Raw genomic sequence first — 20498 nt, 5'->3', positions numbered from 1 at the left:
TAGGGGGTAGTGCTCCGGAGGTCCAAGATCTCGACAGCCTTCCCACTACGCGGGTTAACCATCAGCTCCGCCATACCCACAAACCTGACCCCCAGGCTGGCGATGAGGCCCTTGGCGACGTGCTCCCCGAACATGGGCCTACTCGAGTCCAGCCCCTCACGAGTCGCGGCCTGTAACGCTGACCCTTGCTCCTCATCCACGGGCGTATAGGCAATCACCAGGGTCAGCTTGTCCCTGCGGTCCTCCCTCGACACAACCGCCTGGAGCGCGCCGACGGATAGTCCCCGTCCCCCCATGGCGGCGGCCACGACTCGGCGCAGGTCCACAAAGTCGATGGAGACGGGGCCTAGGCGGATGGCGGTGCGGTCGCGGTCTAGAACGCGGAAGAGCCCCCGCGCGGCATCCACCCAACACGCGCGATCGCCAGAGGGGTACCGTACGATGGGCATCAGACGTCGCTCCAGGTTGGTGACGATCAGGCGCCCTGCCTTCCCGGGCTGTGTGATGGCCTGGCCGCCGTCGTCGAGGATCTCCACCACGATGGCGGGGCTGTTGACTTGGTGCAACCTTGGGTCCTTGATGTCATAATCAATGCTCCGGTCAAGAAGATCTGGGGTGGGCGGCAGGCCAATCACGCCGCAGTCCATCGACCCGTAGATCAGCGACTTGACCGTGGCGTTGGGAAACGCTTCCTTGAGCAGCCCGGCCTGGTCGGCGTAGAAGGCCTCGCCCGAGAACAACAGCAGTCGCACGTAAGGGTGGGTTTTGCCCGCGCTCAAGATCCGCTCGGCGAGCTTGGACATGGTCGTCACCGTGGCGAGGACCACGCTGGCCTCAAACTCGACAATGTGTGCCTCCATGGACTCGAGGCTGACGTGGCCCGCGACGGGGAGCTGGATGGCGCCTCCCGGCGGTAGGTGGTAGACCGACAAGATGTGCAATAGGAAGCTCCCGTAGAGGTCGCCGGCGTAGAAGAGGTTGGCCACCAGGTCGCCGGCGCGCACGCCGCACCGGGTCAAGCACTCGGCGAGTTGCCGGCTCACGCTTTCCAGCTCGCTGTGGCTGTAGAAGGAGACTTTCGGGTGCGCCGTGGTGCCTATACGCGGTGTTTCGGTTAGTAGTGAGCACACGGGGCATTGAGTGAGGTAAAGGGGGCTCGCTTGCCTCCTGTCTTGAAGATGATGCCATCGGTCTGCTGGGATGTGAGGACCTTGCTGTTGCGGCAGGTGTTGCTCTCCCAGAAGGTGGTGTGGTCGACGACGGGAATGCTGCTGAGTGAGGTGTCGCCGTCATCGATGCTGCGCCAGGCATGAGCGTAATAGGGGGAGTTGACTTTGACGAACTCAACCAACTCACCGATGGCCTGGTTGGTCGACATGCCGTCGGTCCTCATCTTAGCAGAAACACACATGGTCGATGATGCCAAGGTCGAAAGGGGCTAACCGTGATCGTCGCGCTCGTCTGCTTTAGTAGGAGAGATCTCGTTTCGGGGGCGTCCGATCTCTCGGTCTCTGTCTTCCTCATTTTCTGTTTTGTTCTTTCATCTTACTTGAAGTTGATGTTAAGCCCATCAGGCCAGCATTTATCTCCTCTCTCTCTTTTCTAGGCCCGTACGGTCTGCAGAGCCACGAGTTCATGATCAGGCCCAAGGGTATCGAAGTTGCTCCACGGCGCCAAACCTCTTCCGGTACCCAAGTCGAACCGTGTTCGACGAGCTCTAGTCATGCCGGATTTCATGTTATATGCGACCCAAGACCCAAGCCCAAGTATGCCTGTACGGAGTCGGACGGAAAGCACCTTGCCTGAGCCCGAATCATGCAATACAGAACGCCCTTGACCGTCTGATATGACGGAATCTCGGATTCCCAGTCAAAAGAGAGATGGCTCTGACCGACCAGGCTTAGTGGCCATCTTTGCACAGCACGCTGCACTGGCAGGGAAGCACCAAGAGGAAACGAACCCTATTCAATGGAGCTCCTTCTGATATTCTCATTCACTTGAACCCGATGCGACGATCCTTTATACTCACTCCTGTTGCCGTTGCCATCTCCCGCAGCGCCCTTAGGGAGATTGATTCATGGGCATCCATCGTATAGAATAATCGGATCCTTCCAAGCGCCATTTTCCGATACGAGAGAGAGAGGGAGTCTCAGATTGAGTTTCCATCATTAGACAACAAGCCGTGCATGGCTAAAGTTCTGTCATTCGATACCCAGCCCTTTGGCCCATCCCGGCTATTTTCACCCGGCCTTGCTGACCACTAGCAAGGTTCTAGAACATGCACGTTTTGCCGATGGGATGGATCTGCAATTCTTCACTGACGTGACTGACTGCCTCACGGCCATGTCGTGGGTGGTCCCGATCAGGGTGTGGCTCACAATGGGAACTCCGGTCTTTATCCGATGGCTTGCTCGTTATGACTCCTGTCCTTGATTGACAACGGCCCTGTCACATGATCGCCCTTTCAACGATGGGTTAATGGTTTACAACGCCGTGTGAAACTGATGAGAGACTTTTCTAATTCTAGTAGAGGCAGCGCGCGCTACTCCGTCTGATCGTTCCAGAACTTGATATGGGGACTTTTCGTTTGAACCTTTCACTTGGCACACCGGCGCCAAGTAATCATTTTCGAAACGAGATGTTGCTCTAGAACCAATTCTGAACCGACCCCTGGTTTTTGAGAAGCGCCGCTTCCCAAGTGTTAAATCACCGGGCGGTAGACGCAATACGATTAAGATCAGGTATGTATATCCCAGCAATAACAGAGAACCTAAATACTCAGAGTTCAAAGGAAAGTCAAGTACCCATCGCAAGGGGCCATGTAAATCACTGACTAATGCAAGCAAGCCCTCTTGGCGGTACACTATTCCATACAAAGTGCACACTGTTGCTTGAGTAATGCGCCTATATCACATATTGGGAACGTAGTGGCAGTTTCAACACATCTGAGGCCGGCATAAGGCTTCGGACGAACACGACAGGCTGCCCTTGATGCGCCAAAGGCGACGATGACATGACAGGGATAGCAACGAATGACGCACCATGCGGTTCTGCGATGGAATCCCGCCCTAGTGTGTATTTTGCATTCTCTAGCATCTCTCTTGTAAGCGGGCTGGTAGATGCAGTCTAACACCCCCTTACCAAGTAATGGGGTGTTTGTATTCCTACCCATGGCATGCGAGAGTTAAGCTTAGCCATCCAGGGTGCCACAACGCTTCCTGGAGTACCCAGACGGCTCGAACCCTATTAGGGGACAGGCTCCTATCAGGAGAAGAGCTGCGTTACTGCGTACTGCCTGACCGAGTGAGTGGGAGGCGATAGGAAAAGCAGGAGACCACGCCTGCTCCTCCCTATATTAACCTCCCGCATCTGCTATCTGGGCTATACAGGTTCCCATCAACCATTCTCCAGAAGACTCCAGCACTTTGCAGAGAAGCTGCTCCTGAATCCCGATCGAGTCACACACCTTTCCATCATTTGTCCGTCCACCATGGTTGCGCTCTACATCGCCGTCATCTACCTGACGGTCATCTTCCTGACAGGCCGCCTGCTGCAGCAGAAGGTGAAAGCTGTCAAGTCGTCGTTGAGTCGGATCCCGGGGCCGTGGTACGGGCCCCTGACTACCCTCCACTTGCGGTGGCTCTTCTCGACGGGCGAGATCTGGAAGCTGGTCGAGAGGAGCCACGCTAAGTACGGTCCCATCGTGCGGCTGGGACCGCGCCAGGTCTGGATCTCGGACAAGGCTGCCCTGAAGAAGATCCTGGTCAAGAATGACCTGCCCAAAGTGGCCATGTATGCCGAGATATCGCGCGACAAATTCAGTCCGGGGCTCTTCGGTGAGATGTAAGCAACTACCAACTCTTTTTGTTCTCCCCATGGGGCGGAAAACAACAGCTTCTCTTTCCCTTCGGAATATCAGTTACTGACTAGCAGTTGCAGCCGCCATGACCCGCACAAACGCCTCAAGCGTTTCTTGTCGCCCGCCTTCACGGTGGCGTATATCGACAACCTAGAGACCTACTTCAAGACCACCGTCCGCGATCTATTGGACAAGTACCAGTCCACGATAGCGGAGGACCCCCTGGCGGCTACCAAAAATGGTATTACCGTTGATCTGATGGACGATTTGCACAATGTGGCCCTGGACATGTAAGCAACTTCACTTCATGGACCTCTCAATCCAGTCATGTCTTACTTAGCTATGCTGCCTGTCTTCAGGGGGTTAGGCATTTCGCTGACAATCATCATCGAGCAGCATGGGCGAGTGCTCGTTCGGCAAGGGCTTCGGGCAAACCAACCCCAATACCCTGATTGAGGATGGTGTGGACGAGAAAGTGTGGAAACAGATCCCACGTTCCATCTTTGACGGCTTGAGCAAGCGTTATCAGGTGAGCGACGCGCCCGTTCGTGCTCTGTATGTTTCTTTTTACTGACCCCAAGAAAAAAACAGACTGTGTATGTTAAAAAGCTCTTAAGAAAAATCGGCCTCGATATCCAGTTTGACTGGCCGGCGGAGATGATCACAGTGAGTTACGACTCGTTCCTCATCCCCCCAGAGCTTGTGTCTGACTTGTTGACTAATCATCATTTGCACGACCCTTAGGCCATCGACGCCGTGGTGAGCCGGAGGAAACGCACGTCCGAGTGTGAGCGCCGGGACCTACTACAGCACCTGATCGAGGAGGGCAAGAAGCCCGACACGGGGACGGCCATGACGACGCGCGACATCGTGGACCAGATGGCCGAGATCCTGCTGGCGGGATCGGAGACGACCTCTGGCACGCTGGGGTGTCTGTTCCTGGAGCTGGCGCGGACCCCGCCGCGCGTGCGAAGCTGATGGAGTCGCTGCGACCAAAGCCTTTTAGCGACCAAGATGGTTCGGAAATCGTGTCGAGCAAGACGGTCCGCACCGACCCCGAGTACGAGTACCTCGAGGCCTGCATCAAGGAGAACCTGCGGCTGCACCCGATCGCGTCCGAGATGGGCCGCCGCACGGGCAACCAGTGGATCGAGCTCATGGGCTACAACCTGCCGCCGCACACGGTCGTCTCGGCGTCGTACCGCGACCTGCACCGCAATGAGAAGTACTGGCCCCAGGCCGAGCGCTTCTGGCCCGAGCGGTGGCTGCCGGAGGAGAAGCGGGACGGCGCCCCGGCTCCGGAGTAAGTGCTTTCTCTCTCTCTTTCGCTTTGATGGTTTAGCACCAAGTATCCTAACAGCGATCTAGTATGGATGCGTATTACCCTTTTTCGGGAGGCAACCACTCTTGCATTGGCATCAAGTAGGTAGTAGTGTTCATCCAGCGACCGAATAAGAGACTGACAGACATTGCAGCTTTGCCTGGGCGGAAATGCGCATGGTCGCCGCCAATATCCTGTCGAGATTCGACATTGTCGAAGTTCCCGGTCAAGACATCGACTTCCGGCAGTACATCACTATGCAGTTCGCCACGGGCCATTGGAAGGTGACTCTTAAGCCCCGAGTGCATCAATAGGATGATGCTGCATATGGGGTTCAACGGTGCCGGATTATTGATGTTGTTGTCTTCTTCAAGAGAGCGAACCGATTTCTTGCGCGCTCTTTCCTTGCGAGACTTTAGACCGGGGTAATGGCGCATCCCACGAGCCAACTTGATTTTAGCGGTAATGACGAGATGACGCTGGGAAGGGGGTAGAAAGTACTTACCCATAAATATGTAGAGAGATGGGAGTCGGGGACTATGCTGCATACCTACAGACCTAATACTATTTAGACCGTGCATCAACCAATATCATTATCATTATTACATTTTCTCTTTTCTTTTGTCCCCCAGTTGCCGTCTTGATCGCTATGAACATGATGATCGCTGGCTGGCTGGTGTGGTGCACCGGCCATCACTGAGCTGTCCACCCTTTCTGTTGCAGATCCCTAACTCCAAGGGGCAACGTCTTAATTCCGAGGCGGCTGCCCTCGTTTGCCCCCCCTAGAGCGGGCGAAGGGAGGCCTGGAATCCCTGGATTGTGGGTGAGATGACGCTAACAGACTCCAGCATTCACCTCCACGCTTGTGTCATTGGCACGCATTGCTCGCCCATCCCATCCCATCCCATCCCATCTCCTGACGTGAGCTCACAATCCCCATTGCGCGAGGTCGGTCATATTAATCAGTCTTGACGGCTTCGCATTGAATCGTTTCTTCGTCCATTAGAGAAAGAGAGAACTCGAGTCAGATTGGCCAAAACGACGTTTAGTTTCTTCACTTACCCTCGCATCCCGCCTCGTATTCAGCTACCCCGCAGTCCGCTTGTGCAGTGCGTTCGAACTGAAGCTGGTCAGCTCACTCCTCGAGTTCGTCAAGTTACTGCTTGTGTCAAGTATCTCTGTACACTCTTGCCAAACAAACAAGCTTCAATAAAAGTCATGACTATAACGACCGAAGAAGTCCTTCACCTCCGGCGTAGCATCGCCTTGGCGGCCGAGGCCCTTGACGCCGGTAAGCGACTACTTTCGGGTCCAAGCCTTTCCCGAGAAGAAGAAGAAAACAAGTAAGACTTGACTGATCCTAACTATCCTACCTTTGGAAAGGCGATGCCCCCTTCGGCTCCGTGCTAGTCGTCGAGGGCGAAGGCGTCCAGCACGAGGACCGCAACCGCACCGTGACCATGGGCGACGCGACGCGGCACCCCGAGTTCGAGCTGGCGCGCTGGGCCGCCGCGCACCTGACGGCCGAGCAGCGCGCGCGCACCACCGTCTACACCTCAGGCGAGCACTGCCCCATGTGCAGCGCCGCGCACGCCTGGGTCGGCCTCGCGCGCATCGTCTACGTCGCGTCGGCCGCGCAGCTCGAGGCGTGGAAGGCCGAGTGGGGGGTCAATGCCGCCGCCGCAACGACAACCACGGTCGCGGCCTTGGCGGCGGGGCAGGTGGCGCCGGGCGTCGTGGTCGAGGGCCCCGTCGACGAGGTGGTGCCTGCGATTCGGGAGCTGCATCGGAGGCATGCGGGGGCTTGAGGGCCTCGCTTTGGTTCGGTTGTAATAGGGGCATGTATGTACATGAGTAATGAATTGGACTCGGAACTGATCGAGAATGTTTTGAGATTTGATATACTTGGCACGGCAATGGAACGTTGAGACAGACCAACGTCGTCGCGATTCGTATCAGGCCCAAGCTCGGTCCTTGTTCCCCGGCTGCCTGGTTTGGGCAGCGTATGGCCCGTAAGCGTTCGGCTTACCAGCTGGCCGGGTCTCGCAAAGTTAGGATGAAAACCTTCGCAACACTGGTCGATCTTCGATTGCATATCGTATACGGGACCCGCGCGGGGGATCGCAAATCATGCGTGGAAGTCGTTTCAATTGACTCGTTGGGGGGATGGGACGTTTACCGGGAATCATCTGGTCTAGGCGGGGGAGGAAAATGCGACACGGGACCCGCGGACTGACGTACTGGTAATGCCATTTCGCCCGCCTTACTATTTTTTCGCCTGAAGGTATTTTATATAACCCATTGATGCACCCGACCAACTGTATCCATTGATAGAAGAGAGACAAGAAGGAAGTGAAATATTCAGACGTCAATCATTACCCTGCCTCACCCAGTCTGGCCTGATCTAACAAAACCGCCATGCCGGAATCAAAGCAGCCCATGGAGATAACTCTTGGCTCCAACAAAGGTACGACAGAATGCCATCTAACCATCCCTGTGATGGCGTTGAGCCCAGCAGAGCTGACAGATCAACAATGCAGAGCGCATCGAGAGGAGCATGGAGGTAATGGTGCCCGCCTTCGTGGACGACGCCATGTTCAAGTACTTCACCTCCCACCACTCGCCCGAGAGGCGCAAGGTGCTGCTCCGGGTGCTGATCCGCCTATTCGTGCAGCTCGGCTGCGCCGGCGGCGGACACCTGCTCGAGGTGGACGGATGGGGTGCCGCCGCCGTCTACCTGCCACCGGGAAAGCTCATGCCCACCTTCTCGGCTCTATTTCACAGAGGAGTGCTATCGGCGCTGCTGCAGCTCGGGTACACTTCATGCAAGGTACGTGCACTACCTCAATTCCCTCGTCTCCACTGGCTATGTTGCTCTCGGAAGAGAGAAGGGGGCATATGAAACCAACACGCTTTCTGACAACGGCCACAGCGCGCGTACCAGGACTTCCTCCAGCTCGTCGACGGCCTCAAGCGAAAACACCTGACCGAGGAGGAGCGCAAGAACGGCTACGGCTACCTGGCCATCATCGGCACGTCGCCGGCGCGGCAAGGGCAAGGCCTGGGCAGCGCGCTGCTGCGGCGGCTGCAGGCGATGGCGGGCGACCGGCCGATCTGGCTCGAGGCCTCGTCCGCGGGGTCCCGCCGCCTGTACGAGCGACACGGCTTCGTCGTCGTCGAGGAGGTGGTGGTGGGACGCGGGCGGGTCGGCGCGGACGGGCTCGCAAAGGCCGAGGGAGAAGGCGTCACGTTTTGGGCTATGATTTGGAGGAGGCCGGAGAAAGGGAGAGCCGAGATGGTTAAGGAGTAGTAGGCAGGTGAACTTCCGTTGTTTAATGTTTTGTAGATATCTAAGTTGCCATTTGGGGACGGCGTCGGCGTCGGCGTCGTTGGGGAAAGCTTCAGGAGTCTTCAATACTTCATTTGGTTATGGGCATTGATGGAAACGGCAAGAAGTGCTTTGAGCCTCTGCTAGAATCCTCAGAATACACAGCAATACTAGACTCAATGCACTGTTCCTTCGAATGGGGGCAGCTTGAAATAATGTGTGCACGACTTTGTGCAAGGGTTGCAATTTGACTGGGCAGGTTCTCTTCGACGACGACGACCACAACCAACCCATATTGCTGGGGTTTGAACACAAGTTAGACAGCCTGTCAAGTAGACGAGCCAAAGTACACAGTATATGATCTAATAAGTGCCTAAGTTTTCATTCAAAACCAATGCCACTCAATCATCAGATTGGATATCCTCCGTGGCGCAATTGGCTAGCGCGTCTGACTGTTATCAAGTAGCAATCAGGAGGTTCACAGTTCAAGCCTGTGCGGGGGAGCATTTGCTTTTTGCATCTATTGACGCCATTTCTTTTTTTATCACTTATCCTTATCGTTCTCCTTATTCATATCCTTATCTTTTCTACCCCTGTCGGTGACCAGCTCATTGACTTTCTATTTTCGGGGAGATTAGACGAGCGACCTTGATTGACACAGTTGTTGATGTGACACCATGTCGTTATTCCCAGCCTCAATGACCAGAGATGTGCAGGCCGTACTAGCTACTACTAGTACCCAGTTCTAGGCGTGAAATAGTGGCCATACTAGTATTTTTCATCGACCATCATGTTGCCCATCGAAGTCTAATTTGTCCAACCCAGTCCAATGCCAACTACAACCGGTCTCGTTGCCAACACTATGTTGCACAGTCGTACGAGTATTCTCGACTCTCATGGCCTGGGCAGTCTGGACCATGCGTGCGTGCCATGCAGACTTTTTTTTCAAGCCAATCCTCGTACAGTACCCAGGAGCCAGGGTATGTGCGTACTGGCCAGGGGGCAGAGGACTCAGAGGAGCCGCCAGAGTCTACCAGTGGCCTAGCTCGGAGCCCTTCCGAGCCGGCGCGGGCCAATCAGGGCTCAAGGAAGTGAGCCGAACCCCCTCCCAAATCGGGCACGTTACATTATCTTTCAATGGGTAACGAAGGGATGCAGCCTCTACACGTAAGTACGTAACGCGAACCCCTTTGCGCCCTGCGAACCAACTCCACCTACAAGTATTTCGGTCGCCCGTTCGAGTCAAAGAGCGTGATTTGACGCGGCTTTGGGCTGCCGTTTGATGGAGGCTTGACGTCACTTTGCTTTCACCTGCGTTAGGGTGTGCATCACGAAATGAACGGCGGTTCATGTTTCACAGGATTCGACGCTCTCTGGTTTGGCGGCTGCTTTGGAGCTTGCGCACCCCAAACAACCTGGCTTTAATCATCCCAAGATACTTCCTGACGTGCTTATGTATCTATACCCTCCTCGAGCTACTCTGTACACTCGCTGCCTTTGTTTTCGAGCAACACCATTTCTCCGGACTATCAGCAGAAATTCCCATAATAGTCACACGCCGTCTCCAATTCCAATGGACTCTTCGACGAAGCTACTGTGGGATGATCCAACCCTCTGCTCGGGGAGTTGTGGGGTCATGGATACTGCCATTCATGATCTCGATCAGCAGATCATACTCAACGACATGATCCTCTTCGCCAACGGAGGCATGCCCTACATGTACCAAGACCCGGCTGGCCTCTCAAACAACAACCCCCTTCCAATGGTAGGTGACCATGACATTTTCCCTCCCCGCCAGAGAAAACGATAGATGAGAAGAAGCTGACAACTTCTCGAAGCATCAGTTTGGAGATAATGGCGACCATAACAACCAATTCGCTGGTAGTAGTCAGAATGATGGTGGGCTGCCCCTGCCGACCCATCCCCCGCAAACGGCTGGGATGGAGTCAAAGATGTGCGACAGGACCGCCGTCGTGACGTCCCTGCACGAGACGAGGAACAGCATGCACCCCCCGCCGCAACACCGCCAGCGACGACTCCGGCGGACCGCGGCCAGCAAACCCACGAGCTCGTCGAATCATGGGTCGTCGTCAACACCGTCACCTGACAGCGCCGAACGGGGCATTGGTGGCGGCGCATCGCTCGGGATGAATCCGTACTACAGCAGCAGCACGTGGCCGAACCCGAACTCATCAGAAGGCCGGCGGATCTCGACCATGCAGCAGCAGCAGGCAAGGAGGATGACGAAGCAGCAGTATCATCACCTTCAGCAGCAGCAGCACGAACAAAGACTGGGTGTCTCTAAAGCCACCGCCGCTGCCGCCGCTTACTCTGCCGCATCAGCAAACCCAGGGGCATCAGCAACATCAAGAGCGCCAGCGACATCAGGAACGTCAGTATCATCAACAATATCGGCACCATCACCACCGGAACGAGAATCTGATAGGATGGCACGAGAACTCCCCTCGGCCAAGAAGGAATTGAAGGAGATGGATACACACCTGCGCAGCATGGCGCAGCAGCAGCGAATGATGATAGACGACACCCTGGACCAATGGACCAGGCTCAGCGAGTCTACATGTACTGTAGATAGATAGATGTAGTGCATCCCACCTATGCCGGTTTTAACAAGCACGGTTGCATACAATCTTGGTTCTACCAGCTTCACGACCTGCGTATTCCTACTCTGTGGTCCAGCTACCTACCACCATAGATTGACGTTCTGGATCGGTGTGCAAAAAAGCTACTGCTGGGCCCCACACCAAATGGGACATCAATTGATGGCGGGGTGGGTGAAGTCCAGAAATAGTTACAAGTACATGGTGCACCACGACTCAGTTTCATCATGACATCATAAGATAGGCCCCGCACAGGTTTTACGCGATCCAAGGAAAAAGAAAAAAGGAGAAATGTTAGAAATTCCCCGAGCGCAGCAGATCCCGAAGATCCCTTAACGTTCTGTCGACTGACTGATTCAATCCTGTCAGTGTGCCCTGTGGCCCAATTGAAAAAGATTCGGTCAGTACGAAAAGAGAAGGAGAGGAGCCGATCAGGGTCCTTGAACCCTTCCAAGAACCCTTCGAACCCGCCGGCTAGTGAGTAGTAACGCGGCTCAAAAGCTAAAGTACTTAAGGAGGTATCTTCAAAATGGGGGCTGTCAAGCCCGATAACCGATTGCTCTGACGTCATTTTGCAGGGCGGGCCGTCTGTTTGTTTGGGCTTTTCCTTCGCGAACGAACAAACAGACCAGACCTACATGAGGTATCTAGTGGCTACGTTCGTAGGACAATCAAAAACAACACATGAGACACATGGATGCAGTTATGCACCGAATAACTTGATTTGTGCCCCCTTCACTTGGCGAGCAGGTATGTATGCTGTCACTGCCACCTACATATGTACCCTTGATGTGCGCTAGTAGCAGTACGTGTGCTTTCACCGGCCAGTTCAAGCAGTGCGTCGGGCGTGCGTGGGCGGCTTCTGACCAGCGAAAGCGGGGGATGGATCAATTTGATGGGAATCACGAAATGCCGATGCTGAAGTACCTGACGTACCGAATTCTGGAGCGAGACCCTGAAAACCAATATCAGGTTTTCAAATTGAGCTGGTGACGATGACCCTCGACTGACCTGGCCTAACCCCACGCCCACGCACGCACCAGCAGCCAGCGCCAACCCGCATGCGGGACAAGAGCCAAACCGACCACCACGCCATGCTTGCTCCTTTGGGCGTTGCGTTCTGCTGTTTCCAAAAAGAAGATTAAAAAAGGTTGAAAAAAAAACCCCCGGGGCCCCTTCCAGCCCTGCCAACGGCTTTTTGGCTTTCCCATACCTACTTTCCTGCCACTACTTAAGATTTCCCCATACCTCTCTCGAAATTGAATCGGCGATTCCATTTGGTACACATCGCACTCCCATTGCCATCAGCATCGACCCTCAGCATCGACCCTACTGCTTGCCATCGACAAGACTCCTTCCACCCCTGTGTCTACCCCCATTAGAAATTCGCGTAGTGGCACCAATAACAAGTGCCAGTTACTGTGGTTTCGTGCATTCTATCCAATTGCATTGTGCAAGCCTGCGTTCGTGCGTGCATTGCGTGACTATTCCTGGCTCGGTCTTAGATCTATCTCTCCTCCAACTCCCCCAACCCATCCCACCCATTGCCGCGCGACGCTATGGCCGCAGCAGCAGCAGCAGCCGCCGCTCCGCGCGGCGAATCTCCCATTGGCTTGGCGGCGATCGCCTCCCTATCCCAGAATCTCGACCTGGCCCTCCGCGGCTCGCCCCTTGTCGACGCGGCTCTGCAAACCATAAACAGGGCTGCGAATGTCGGCGGAGCCGAGTGCCACAGCGACGACGACGTACTCGAATGCTTCGATAAGGTGAGCAGAGATTTGTTTTGTCTTGGCTGTGACGCAAAGGAGAGGAACTATCAAACTAACTCTCCTTCATAGATCCAACGCGCTGCGGAAACTCTGGCCGGCCTCGTCCAGCACGTGCAAGACAGCCACGGTTCGCCCACGCCCTGCCGCCGAGAACACATGCCCGAGGGGCTGGACCTCGTGGCCATGATCAACATGTCGCAGGGCATCCTGCGGACGCTGCAGTACGTCCAGCAAGACCAGGTCAACGGCGGCGGCGACGGGTACCCGCCTCCGCCCAGCAACAGGTGCGCGGCGGACGACGAGAGCGATCTCGACGCGCTGGTGAGGCGGCCCGAGTCGCCCCGGCAGAGCATCGCCCGGGGCCAGCGGCGCAAACAGGAGCAGCAGCACCAACGGGCCGTAAGCCACAAGAAGCAGGAGATTCGCTCGGGCCTTCACAGCAAGGTAAGTCGGCTCTATTGGAACATTGTATCCCAACCCCTAGCTGCTCTCCAGAAGGACTAGAAGAGAGATAGAAGAGGGTTGGGGAGTGGAAGATTGTGTCCTTGACTGAGACTGACTATTTGTGCAAATTACATAGGACGATGCCACTTGTCTGCCAATCTATTGTCGCCACTGTAACCGCACCGAAACAGTCAAATGGCGACAGGGACCGGATGGCGTGCGGACGCTCTGCAATGTCTGCGGCCTACTATACGCTAAACGCCTCCAGAGATTCCGCAGGCAATCGTGATCTTTTAGCAGGTCTGCTACCTGGATGGATGGCTCTGCTATTGCGAGAAAGATCACCTTGCGGGTCTCAACTCGAGAGAGTAGCACATAACGGGGAGACTGTGCTTCATTGGTCTTCAGAGGGGAGAGCGGTAGGCGTTATGGGAGCTTTCAGATAAACCGGTTGATTTAGCAAGCGTACTGATCATGTAGGTCGGCCTTTTTCCTTTACATTTAATGCCATTTTGAATGACCATCTACGCCATTGGAGAAGTCTACGTTGAGATGTTGTTACTTAGAACGCGTCAAGTATGTAAAGTGAGCATGCACAATGCTCAGGGCTTTTTTCTTCTTTTTTTTTCTGCCTTTACTTTGATTTGATGCCAAGCTGCCCCAGCAGGAACACGGACTCACATAAAACGGGCTTCTTGCAAGCGATAACCTCACAATGGCTCACTCGCCAGCCCTGCCTGCCTGGACCGCTTACACGGTCCTCGAATCATACGAACCGCCCCGGTGTCGAGGAAGAGAACAGTGAGAAAAGAACAGAGGCATAAACAAGGGTCCGACTCCAGAAGAGGGCCTGGTGAATTCCGGAGGTCCTCCGCCTGTTACCATTGGCTGCCGGCCGTTTCTGACCCTCTAGCAGCACACATGGATGCTAGGCAGAACCCTGGATATTTGCACAGCTGCCACGATAACTTCGGGAACTAGGCCCAGCTCCACACAACGCCGAGGGGGTGGTTCCGCTTTAGGGATTTCTTGGCAAGGGAGAAAGATTTCTTCATCTTCTGTTCCTTCTGCCGCCGCAGGGGGGAGTCAGTCGTGCTGGACACAGAGACACATGGCCGAGATTGAAAGCAGGAGCAGAACCGACAGCAGGCTTGCAACCAAAGGGCCTAGAACGCTCTCTTGGTGTAGAGACCGAGACCAGCAAACACTCTGCAGCCTTTCAGATTAAACTGGAGCAAATGCCAGAGTGGATTCTCTAGTTCTTAGGGTTCTGGAGCACGTTCGGCTTTTGGCTCAGGGAAGATATTTTCTCCCCAGCAGTCAGTCGAGTTGCAAGGAGACCCAGGTGCCAGGGGTTCATTCGGATACGTGGAACCGGCGCAACAGCTCCGAGGCGTTGGTGATTGGCGGACGCGGTCCACTGTTGATCCCCCTCTACTTGTAGTAGTAACTGTCTACCGAAGCAAGCGAGCCAAGCCGTGGCCGGATGGCTGCAGCCGTGACCCTGGCTGGCTGTCTGCCGTCTGTCTGCCGTCTGTCTGCCGTCTGTCTGCCGTCTGTCTGCCGTCTGTCTGCTGTCTGTATGTGGTGGCTAGTGTCTCTTGACGCCGCACGCCGCACCCGCCAACCGTCGCCTCTGGACCCCTCGAGAACACAACGTGGGGGTGGTGCTTCGAGTTCGTTCTTGGGCAATAATGGAGACTTTTTGCCACTCCCTCGTCTGGGAGGGATTTGGACTCTTCATATAAGTCCGGCCCACTCAAAAGGGCTCGATCCCCAGGAAGTGAGCATGTCCTGGAGATCGAGAAACCAAAATCAAAGGCAAACGCAAACAACATTTCCCGCCAAGCTATCAACCCTCCTGCTGTGTTTGCTGTAGTGGTGGCAGTACGTGCCTCTCGACACGTGGTAGCAAACAGTACTGTACTGTACTGTACTGTACGGTCCTTTCCCCATCGTGTCTGCCGGCCACAATGGCCTTGATGCAGCAACAAGGCGGCGGTGGTGGCATGGGGGGACTGTCGACCATTACCAGCCATCCAACACCGCCGCAGAAAGCCGTGCGGAATCTTGCTTCAACCGATCCTGTTGCTGCTGCCCAGCAGCATGGATATGTCCATTTATCCTTTGAGCAGGTACGTATTCCTATGTATTGCCTCGTCCCCCCCCCGCTGGCCAATGTATGTACAGCGCCCCCGTCTCCCTTCCCTTTCTCCTCTGCCAATCTTGTGGAATTGGCTCACAAAACCCGTCAGCCAGCATCATCACCAACGGACCAGGGAGATGGCTAACCACACACGCACGCACAGGTTCATCAAGACACCCAGGCGCTCCTCGCCCTGATCCAGCAAACCCGGGAAGGCCGCAACGGCAAGAAGTACCGCACCGGCGCGCTTCCCAGCGACGGGGATCTGGCTGCCCTGACTTCGACGGCCCAGGGCCTCGCCAACAAGCTGCAGTCCATCCGCAACCACCGGCACCGGGCGCGGAGGACGAGGAATAGCAGCAGCAGGACTTCACACTCGTCTGCGCAATTTTTTCATCATGACACTGCCGAGACTACTGGAGGAGGGGCGATGCTACTGCTTTCGACTTCTAGTAGCCGTAGTAAACCTACTACTACTACTACATCTCTTTCCGAGCCCTCCCGTCATAGTCCATGCGACGACTGCAATCGAACCAAGACCCCCGAATGGCGCGCCGGTCCGACCGGGCCCGAGGCTCTCTGCAATGTCTGTGGGCTGCTCTACGCCAAACGGATGCTGAGATTACACGGTCCTAAATGATGAGTGAAAAGGCAAACCACGGGCGTTTTCCACGAAGAAGGAATTCCCAAACTTCATACATACACACACACAGCAGGCAACTGGTGCAGCACAGCGCATCGCCTTGAGCTGGCAACACGGCGCACATACGCCTCCACATCAGTAAAACACCAGCAATCAATAAGACTTGAAACATGAGCAGTAAAAACAGCAGCAGCAGTCACATATCCAACCGCAGATCGAGAAGCAAAAGAAACACGACTTCTTGCTCGGTTAATACACGCATGCACATGTGTGTCTTGTCTTGATCAGCATTCAACCAGAGGAAACACTCGGCGGTAGCACGGAGTGGTGTCTAGGCATGGCGTTCTTTTACGATACTCTTACAACCTTCTCACCGACGAAGCCCAACCCGCATAAGGGGCAACCGGGTTTGACAGGGCACGGATGGGATGATACGAGTCTATCGGAGGTGGGCGAGCACAAATAAAGCGACAACTCAAGTTTGTCTGCATATACAAGAAAAAGGGGAGGGGGTGACATTCCGAGATGTGTTCTCACCACGAACGGAGGACACGCGACAGGCATAACAAAGACCGGCCGACCCGATGGTGCCAGCGGCCCCCACTCCCTTGATCCGCCCCAATCAGCCCATCAGGGTTGCCGATAGTCAGCTTGGTACATTCCCCCAACTCGGCCCGGCGAAAACAAAAGGGGGCGAGGATGCGATAGTGGCGTGATGCCAGTCTTTGGCGACACATTCATGCTTCTTTGGTGTCGTAAAAACTAGTTGTCTGCTATTGAGATAGTGATGCGCGGAAAGGTAAGGGCTTGCCGAGCATGACGTGAAATGAACTAACCTGTCGATCCGATGCAAATGGCACGTCGTGTAGGAGTATTAAACAGTGAAACGAATCAAGACCGAGATTTCCTCATTTGATCCACAGTAGAGACCGTCCCATCTTCCTAGTGTGATGTCCTGACTCCTGAGTCGCACTACGCCGCGGACTTGGGCGCACGCTTCTAGCACATGAGCAGATCGGAAGCCAGAAACGGGCAGAGGCAAAGATCTGGGGATCGATCTCGATGCCGGTCATTCACGCATTATGGGGGCCCTGTTCGACGCCGACCGGAGGTACATGGTGGGCCTTGGTACCCCATTTCGAGCCGGGCGGGTGGCGGATACATGTCTCCGTGATGTGATGTGATGCGGTGGCGCAGGCGGGCCCGGCATGAAGCGACCTTGGCATTGGTCAATAAACAGCCCATTCGATAGGTCCGGATCTGGCTGTGAAGCCATTTGCACCTTGGTCGAATCCATTTATCTCAATACCAAATAGCACTGTTGCCACAAGACCAGAACTTAGAATGATCTCGTCGTACCCTTCCTTCGGGGTCGAGATAAAACGAGCTGCATATCACAAGAAGTGCGACACAGTCGGGACTGGCTGCAAGGTACCCCGCCATTTCTGTCACACAGCCGAGTGAGATGTGACAGACAGGCACTCTCGTCTACTGCAAACCACTGGATCATCGTAGCTAACTGCAACTACCGCTGCATCAGCGCATGAACACCTAGACTAACGAACCCTCATGTGATTCAACGTTGCCGATCGCCTTACACTCAGAGGGCAAAGACCTGCCAATGGGGCCGCAAACCCGCTCGTCAGTACCTGCAGCCGTAGCCGACCACGCTACCAGCCCCGCATCACCACCACCACGACCCCTCCTAGGCTCTGTCCTAGTCGTTGGCGGCTGCGGGTTTCTGGGGTACCACCTAGTCAAGCATCTGCTCCAGGAGCCCGAGTGCGGCCGGCCCGTGTACGTGCTGGACCGCCACGTGGACGGGCCCAACAGCAATCGACACGCCAGCGAGGACGATGATGTCACTGTCACTTACATCGAGGGCTCCATCACCGACGCCGCGCTCGTTGCCTCGGTTCTGGCCCGGGTCCGCCCCCGCGTCATCTACCACGCCGCGTCGCCCGTGGCGTCACTCCCACGGTCGCGCTGGCATGAGTTCGAGGCCACCAACGTGACCGGGACCCGTGTCCTGCTCGAGTCGGCCGCCGCCTCGGACACTGTGCAGGCCTTCGTCTACACGTCCAGCCCGGACGTCTACGCCAGCCCACCGCACCACAACGTCACCGAGGCCCATCCGCTGGCCCCGGAAACCCAACACCGCGGCGGCGGCGGCGTCTCCGAGTACGTCCGGACCAAAGCCGCAGGCCAGCGCCTCGTCCTCGCGGCCAACGACGTCAACACCCCTGACGGCCTGCGCACCTGCGCCCTGCTCCCGGCCCACATGTACGGCGAGCGGTCCACGCAGGGCCTGCGCGAGATCCTAGACCTGTGCGCCGGCCGCGACGGGTCCCCCACCTCCGCACCCCTAGTCCAGCTCGGCGCCGGCGACAACCTCATGAGCGTGGCGTCGGCGGACAACGTGGCGCAGGCCCACATCCTCGCCGCCAAGGCTCTGCTGGATCCCCGCTGCGCCCGGAACGGCGCCGCCGTGGCGGGCGAGAGCTTCAACATCACCGACGGGCGGCCCGTGGCGTTCTGGAACGAGCACGTGCGGGCCGTGTGGAAGGAAGCGCTCGGGGTCGTCGCCAACGACGAGGACGAGGACGAGGACTCCGCCGCCGCCATGCTAGAGAAAAGCGTCATCGTGGTGCCTGGGTGGGTGTACAGGGCGATCGCGTGGGTGGTGAGGATGCTCTTTTGGGTGCTTACACTGGGGACGGTGTTGCCGCCTACGGCCGTCTCGGAGCAGGGCGTCCTGTACTCGCTGGGGAGCATACATACAGCGTCGACAAGCTGCGAGACAGACTGGGCTTTGAGCCAGTGCAGGATCACGACGGGGTCATGAGGCAGGCTGTGCGCTGGGAATTGAATCGGCGGCGGCAGCAGCAGCAAAAGAAGAAAGGAGGTGTTCGGAAAGTAGAGTGATGAACATGTCGCAATTGGTTGATACTGTACTGTTGAAAGTTCGACTAGGGAGAAGTGAATATGATGTTTGATAGTATTGCTTTATTCATGATTCATATGTGTCGGCTATGTGTGTGCTTTTGGTCTCTTTCTTTCTCACCCACCTTCATGGCGCAGGTAATGCCTTCCGAAGAGGCCGTATCCGCGAACGCATCTCAAAGTCATCCTCGCGCTCCATCTCGTCGATCGTGTGGTCCCGTCCCACGTGGTTGATCAGCTGGTCCACCGTCGGACAGATCACATCCTTGTCGCGGAACCGGCTGCAAAGCACGCACGCGAAGTCGCCCTCGGGCGTGTGGCACTTGACCACGAAGCGCTGGCCCACGTGGAACTCCCGCTCGTCCAGCACGGCGTCTCTGCTGCTGCTGCCCCGCCGCCCGTCGCGCGGCCTCCCCGGGCCCGCTTCTCGATCTCCCAGAAGTCGTCCGACTCGGCGGGCAACCGTATGCCGCACCCGGGGCAGCGGCAGTCGCCGCCCGGCGCGAAACTCCGGGCGAGTGGCTTGTGCCGCACATCTTGCAGGTCAAGACTGTATCGGCAGTAGAGGGGCTCGGCGCCTGAGAGGGTACTCGGTGCGCGTCTCGGCGTTGCGAAAGACACGGCTGGTGGGGGCATCGGAACGGCCGGCACCGGGGGCGCCTCAATCGCCAGCGTCTGCCTCTGGCGCTGCTGGCGCAGCGCGTCGAGTGAGCCGTCGCGCGCCGCATTGGACGCTGCTATGAGCTTGCTCATGTCGGCATTGTCGAGCTGGCGCCCGTTGTAGAGGGCGTCTTGTAGCACGTTGATGACGGTCTGCTGCAGCGAAATGACCTGCGCCTGCAGCCGGTTCTCGGTGACGGAGTCGCCAATGGCGAAGCGACGTCCGAGGCGTTCGTAGCCTTCGTCGAATTCGCGGCCGATGAGGGCACCAGAGCGCTCAAGGGCGTAGGCTACCTCATCCTCCCGTCGTCGTCGTGGCGGTGGGGAGCGGTGGCGACTACCATGGCGGCTGCCGCTACTACAGCATCGTGGCTGCTCGTACTGGTAATGATGCTGCTGATTTTGGTATTGGTTCTGCTGTTGATCTTGGCTCTTTCGGTTGTTCTGTTGCTTTCCGGAGCCCTCGACCTGCTTGCGCAACTCTTTAATCTCCTTGTCCTGGTCCGTGTCGCGTTTGGTCTGCTGCCGCCTTTCCTTGACACGGTCCCAGAGGCCGATGGAAGAGGTGAAGGTGCCGACGAGAGTCGAGCAGAGGGTTGCAATGATGAAGGTTTTCTTGAGGTTTTTCTCCTCAATCATACTAGCGTAGTTCATCTTGGCGGATTGGGTTCGCAGGGACCCGGTCGACGGATCGTCCCTTGCGTGGCTTTTGCACTAAAACTGGTCGGTTCGAAGATGATGTGGGATGACTCGGGATGGAAGCAATG

At 56.3% G+C, this 20498-nt stretch overlaps 9 protein-coding genes across 9 annotated transcripts; 8 read left to right on the top strand and 1 right to left on the bottom strand.

Moving 5' to 3' along the window:
* Positions 1-294: 294 nt before the first annotated feature.
* PG997_012608 (uncharacterized protein) lies at positions 295-1279 on the top strand (the record flags this gene model as incomplete). The annotated part of the gene is made up of 4 exons (XM_066816922.1): positions 295-360; positions 465-848; positions 945-1113; positions 1179-1279. The coding sequence occupies 4 exons, from the start codon at positions 295-297 to the stop codon at positions 1277-1279; spliced, it is 720 nt and encodes a 239-aa protein (XP_066662614.1).
* Positions 1280-3490: 2211 nt separating this feature from the next.
* PG997_012607 (cytochrome P450) lies at positions 3491-5494 on the top strand (the record flags this gene model as incomplete). The annotated part of the gene is made up of 8 exons (XM_066816921.1): positions 3491-3843; positions 3940-4149; positions 4253-4388; positions 4469-4529; positions 4604-4618; positions 4670-5162; positions 5228-5281; positions 5335-5494. 8 exons carry the CDS (start codon positions 3491-3493, stop codon positions 5492-5494), a joined length of 1482 nt encoding a protein of 493 aa, XP_066662613.1.
* A 904-nt stretch (positions 5495-6398) lies between these two features.
* On the top strand, positions 6399-6988 carry PG997_012606 (uncharacterized protein; the record flags this gene model as incomplete). Its single annotated transcript, XM_066816920.1, has 2 exons — positions 6399-6471; positions 6564-6988. The coding sequence occupies 2 exons, from the start codon at positions 6399-6401 to the stop codon at positions 6986-6988; spliced, it is 498 nt and encodes a 165-aa protein (XP_066662612.1).
* Positions 6989-7737: 749 nt separating this feature from the next.
* PG997_012605 (uncharacterized protein) lies at positions 7738-8490 on the top strand (the record flags this gene model as incomplete). The annotated part of the gene is made up of 2 exons (XM_066816919.1): positions 7738-8010; positions 8113-8490. 2 exons carry the CDS (start codon positions 7738-7740, stop codon positions 8488-8490), a joined length of 651 nt encoding a protein of 216 aa, XP_066662611.1.
* Positions 8491-10460: 1970 nt separating this feature from the next.
* Positions 10461-11105, top strand: PG997_012604 (uncharacterized protein; the record flags this gene model as incomplete). Its single annotated transcript, XM_066816918.1, has 1 exon — positions 10461-11105. The coding sequence occupies one exon, from the start codon at positions 10461-10463 to the stop codon at positions 11103-11105; it is 645 nt and encodes a 214-aa protein (XP_066662610.1).
* Positions 11106-12685: 1580 nt separating this feature from the next.
* On the top strand, positions 12686-13399 carry PG997_012603 (uncharacterized protein; the record flags this gene model as incomplete). The annotated part of the gene is made up of 2 exons (XM_066816917.1): positions 12686-12892; positions 12965-13399. The coding sequence occupies 2 exons, from the start codon at positions 12686-12688 to the stop codon at positions 13397-13399; spliced, it is 642 nt and encodes a 213-aa protein (XP_066662609.1).
* A 1913-nt stretch (positions 13400-15312) lies between these two features.
* Positions 15313-16125, top strand: PG997_012602 (uncharacterized protein; the record flags this gene model as incomplete). The annotated part of the gene is made up of 2 exons (XM_066816916.1): positions 15313-15474; positions 15649-16125. The coding sequence occupies 2 exons, from the start codon at positions 15313-15315 to the stop codon at positions 16123-16125; spliced, it is 639 nt and encodes a 212-aa protein (XP_066662608.1).
* Positions 16126-17749: 1624 nt separating this feature from the next.
* Positions 17750-18973, top strand: PG997_012601 (uncharacterized protein; the record flags this gene model as incomplete). The annotated part of the gene is made up of 1 exon (XM_066816915.1): positions 17750-18973. One exon carries the CDS (start codon positions 17750-17752, stop codon positions 18971-18973), a length of 1224 nt encoding a protein of 407 aa, XP_066662607.1.
* A 356-nt stretch (positions 18974-19329) lies between these two features.
* PG997_012600 (uncharacterized protein) lies at positions 19330-20385 on the bottom strand (the record flags this gene model as incomplete). The annotated part of the gene is made up of 1 exon (XM_066816914.1): positions 19330-20385. The coding sequence occupies one exon, from the start codon at positions 20383-20385 to the stop codon at positions 19330-19332; it is 1056 nt and encodes a 351-aa protein (XP_066662606.1).
* Positions 20386-20498: the final 113 nt, after the last annotated feature.

Source organism: Apiospora hydei (assembly GCF_038363865.1).
Source record: "Apiospora hydei strain CBS 114990 chromosome Unknown utg000009l_segment0_segment0, whole genome shotgun sequence".
Classification (NCBI taxonomy): Eukaryota; Fungi; Ascomycota; class Sordariomycetes; order Amphisphaeriales; family Apiosporaceae; genus Apiospora; species Apiospora hydei.
Note: the sequence above shows the minus strand (reverse complement) of the source record. Positions and strands in the feature narration are given on the sequence as shown.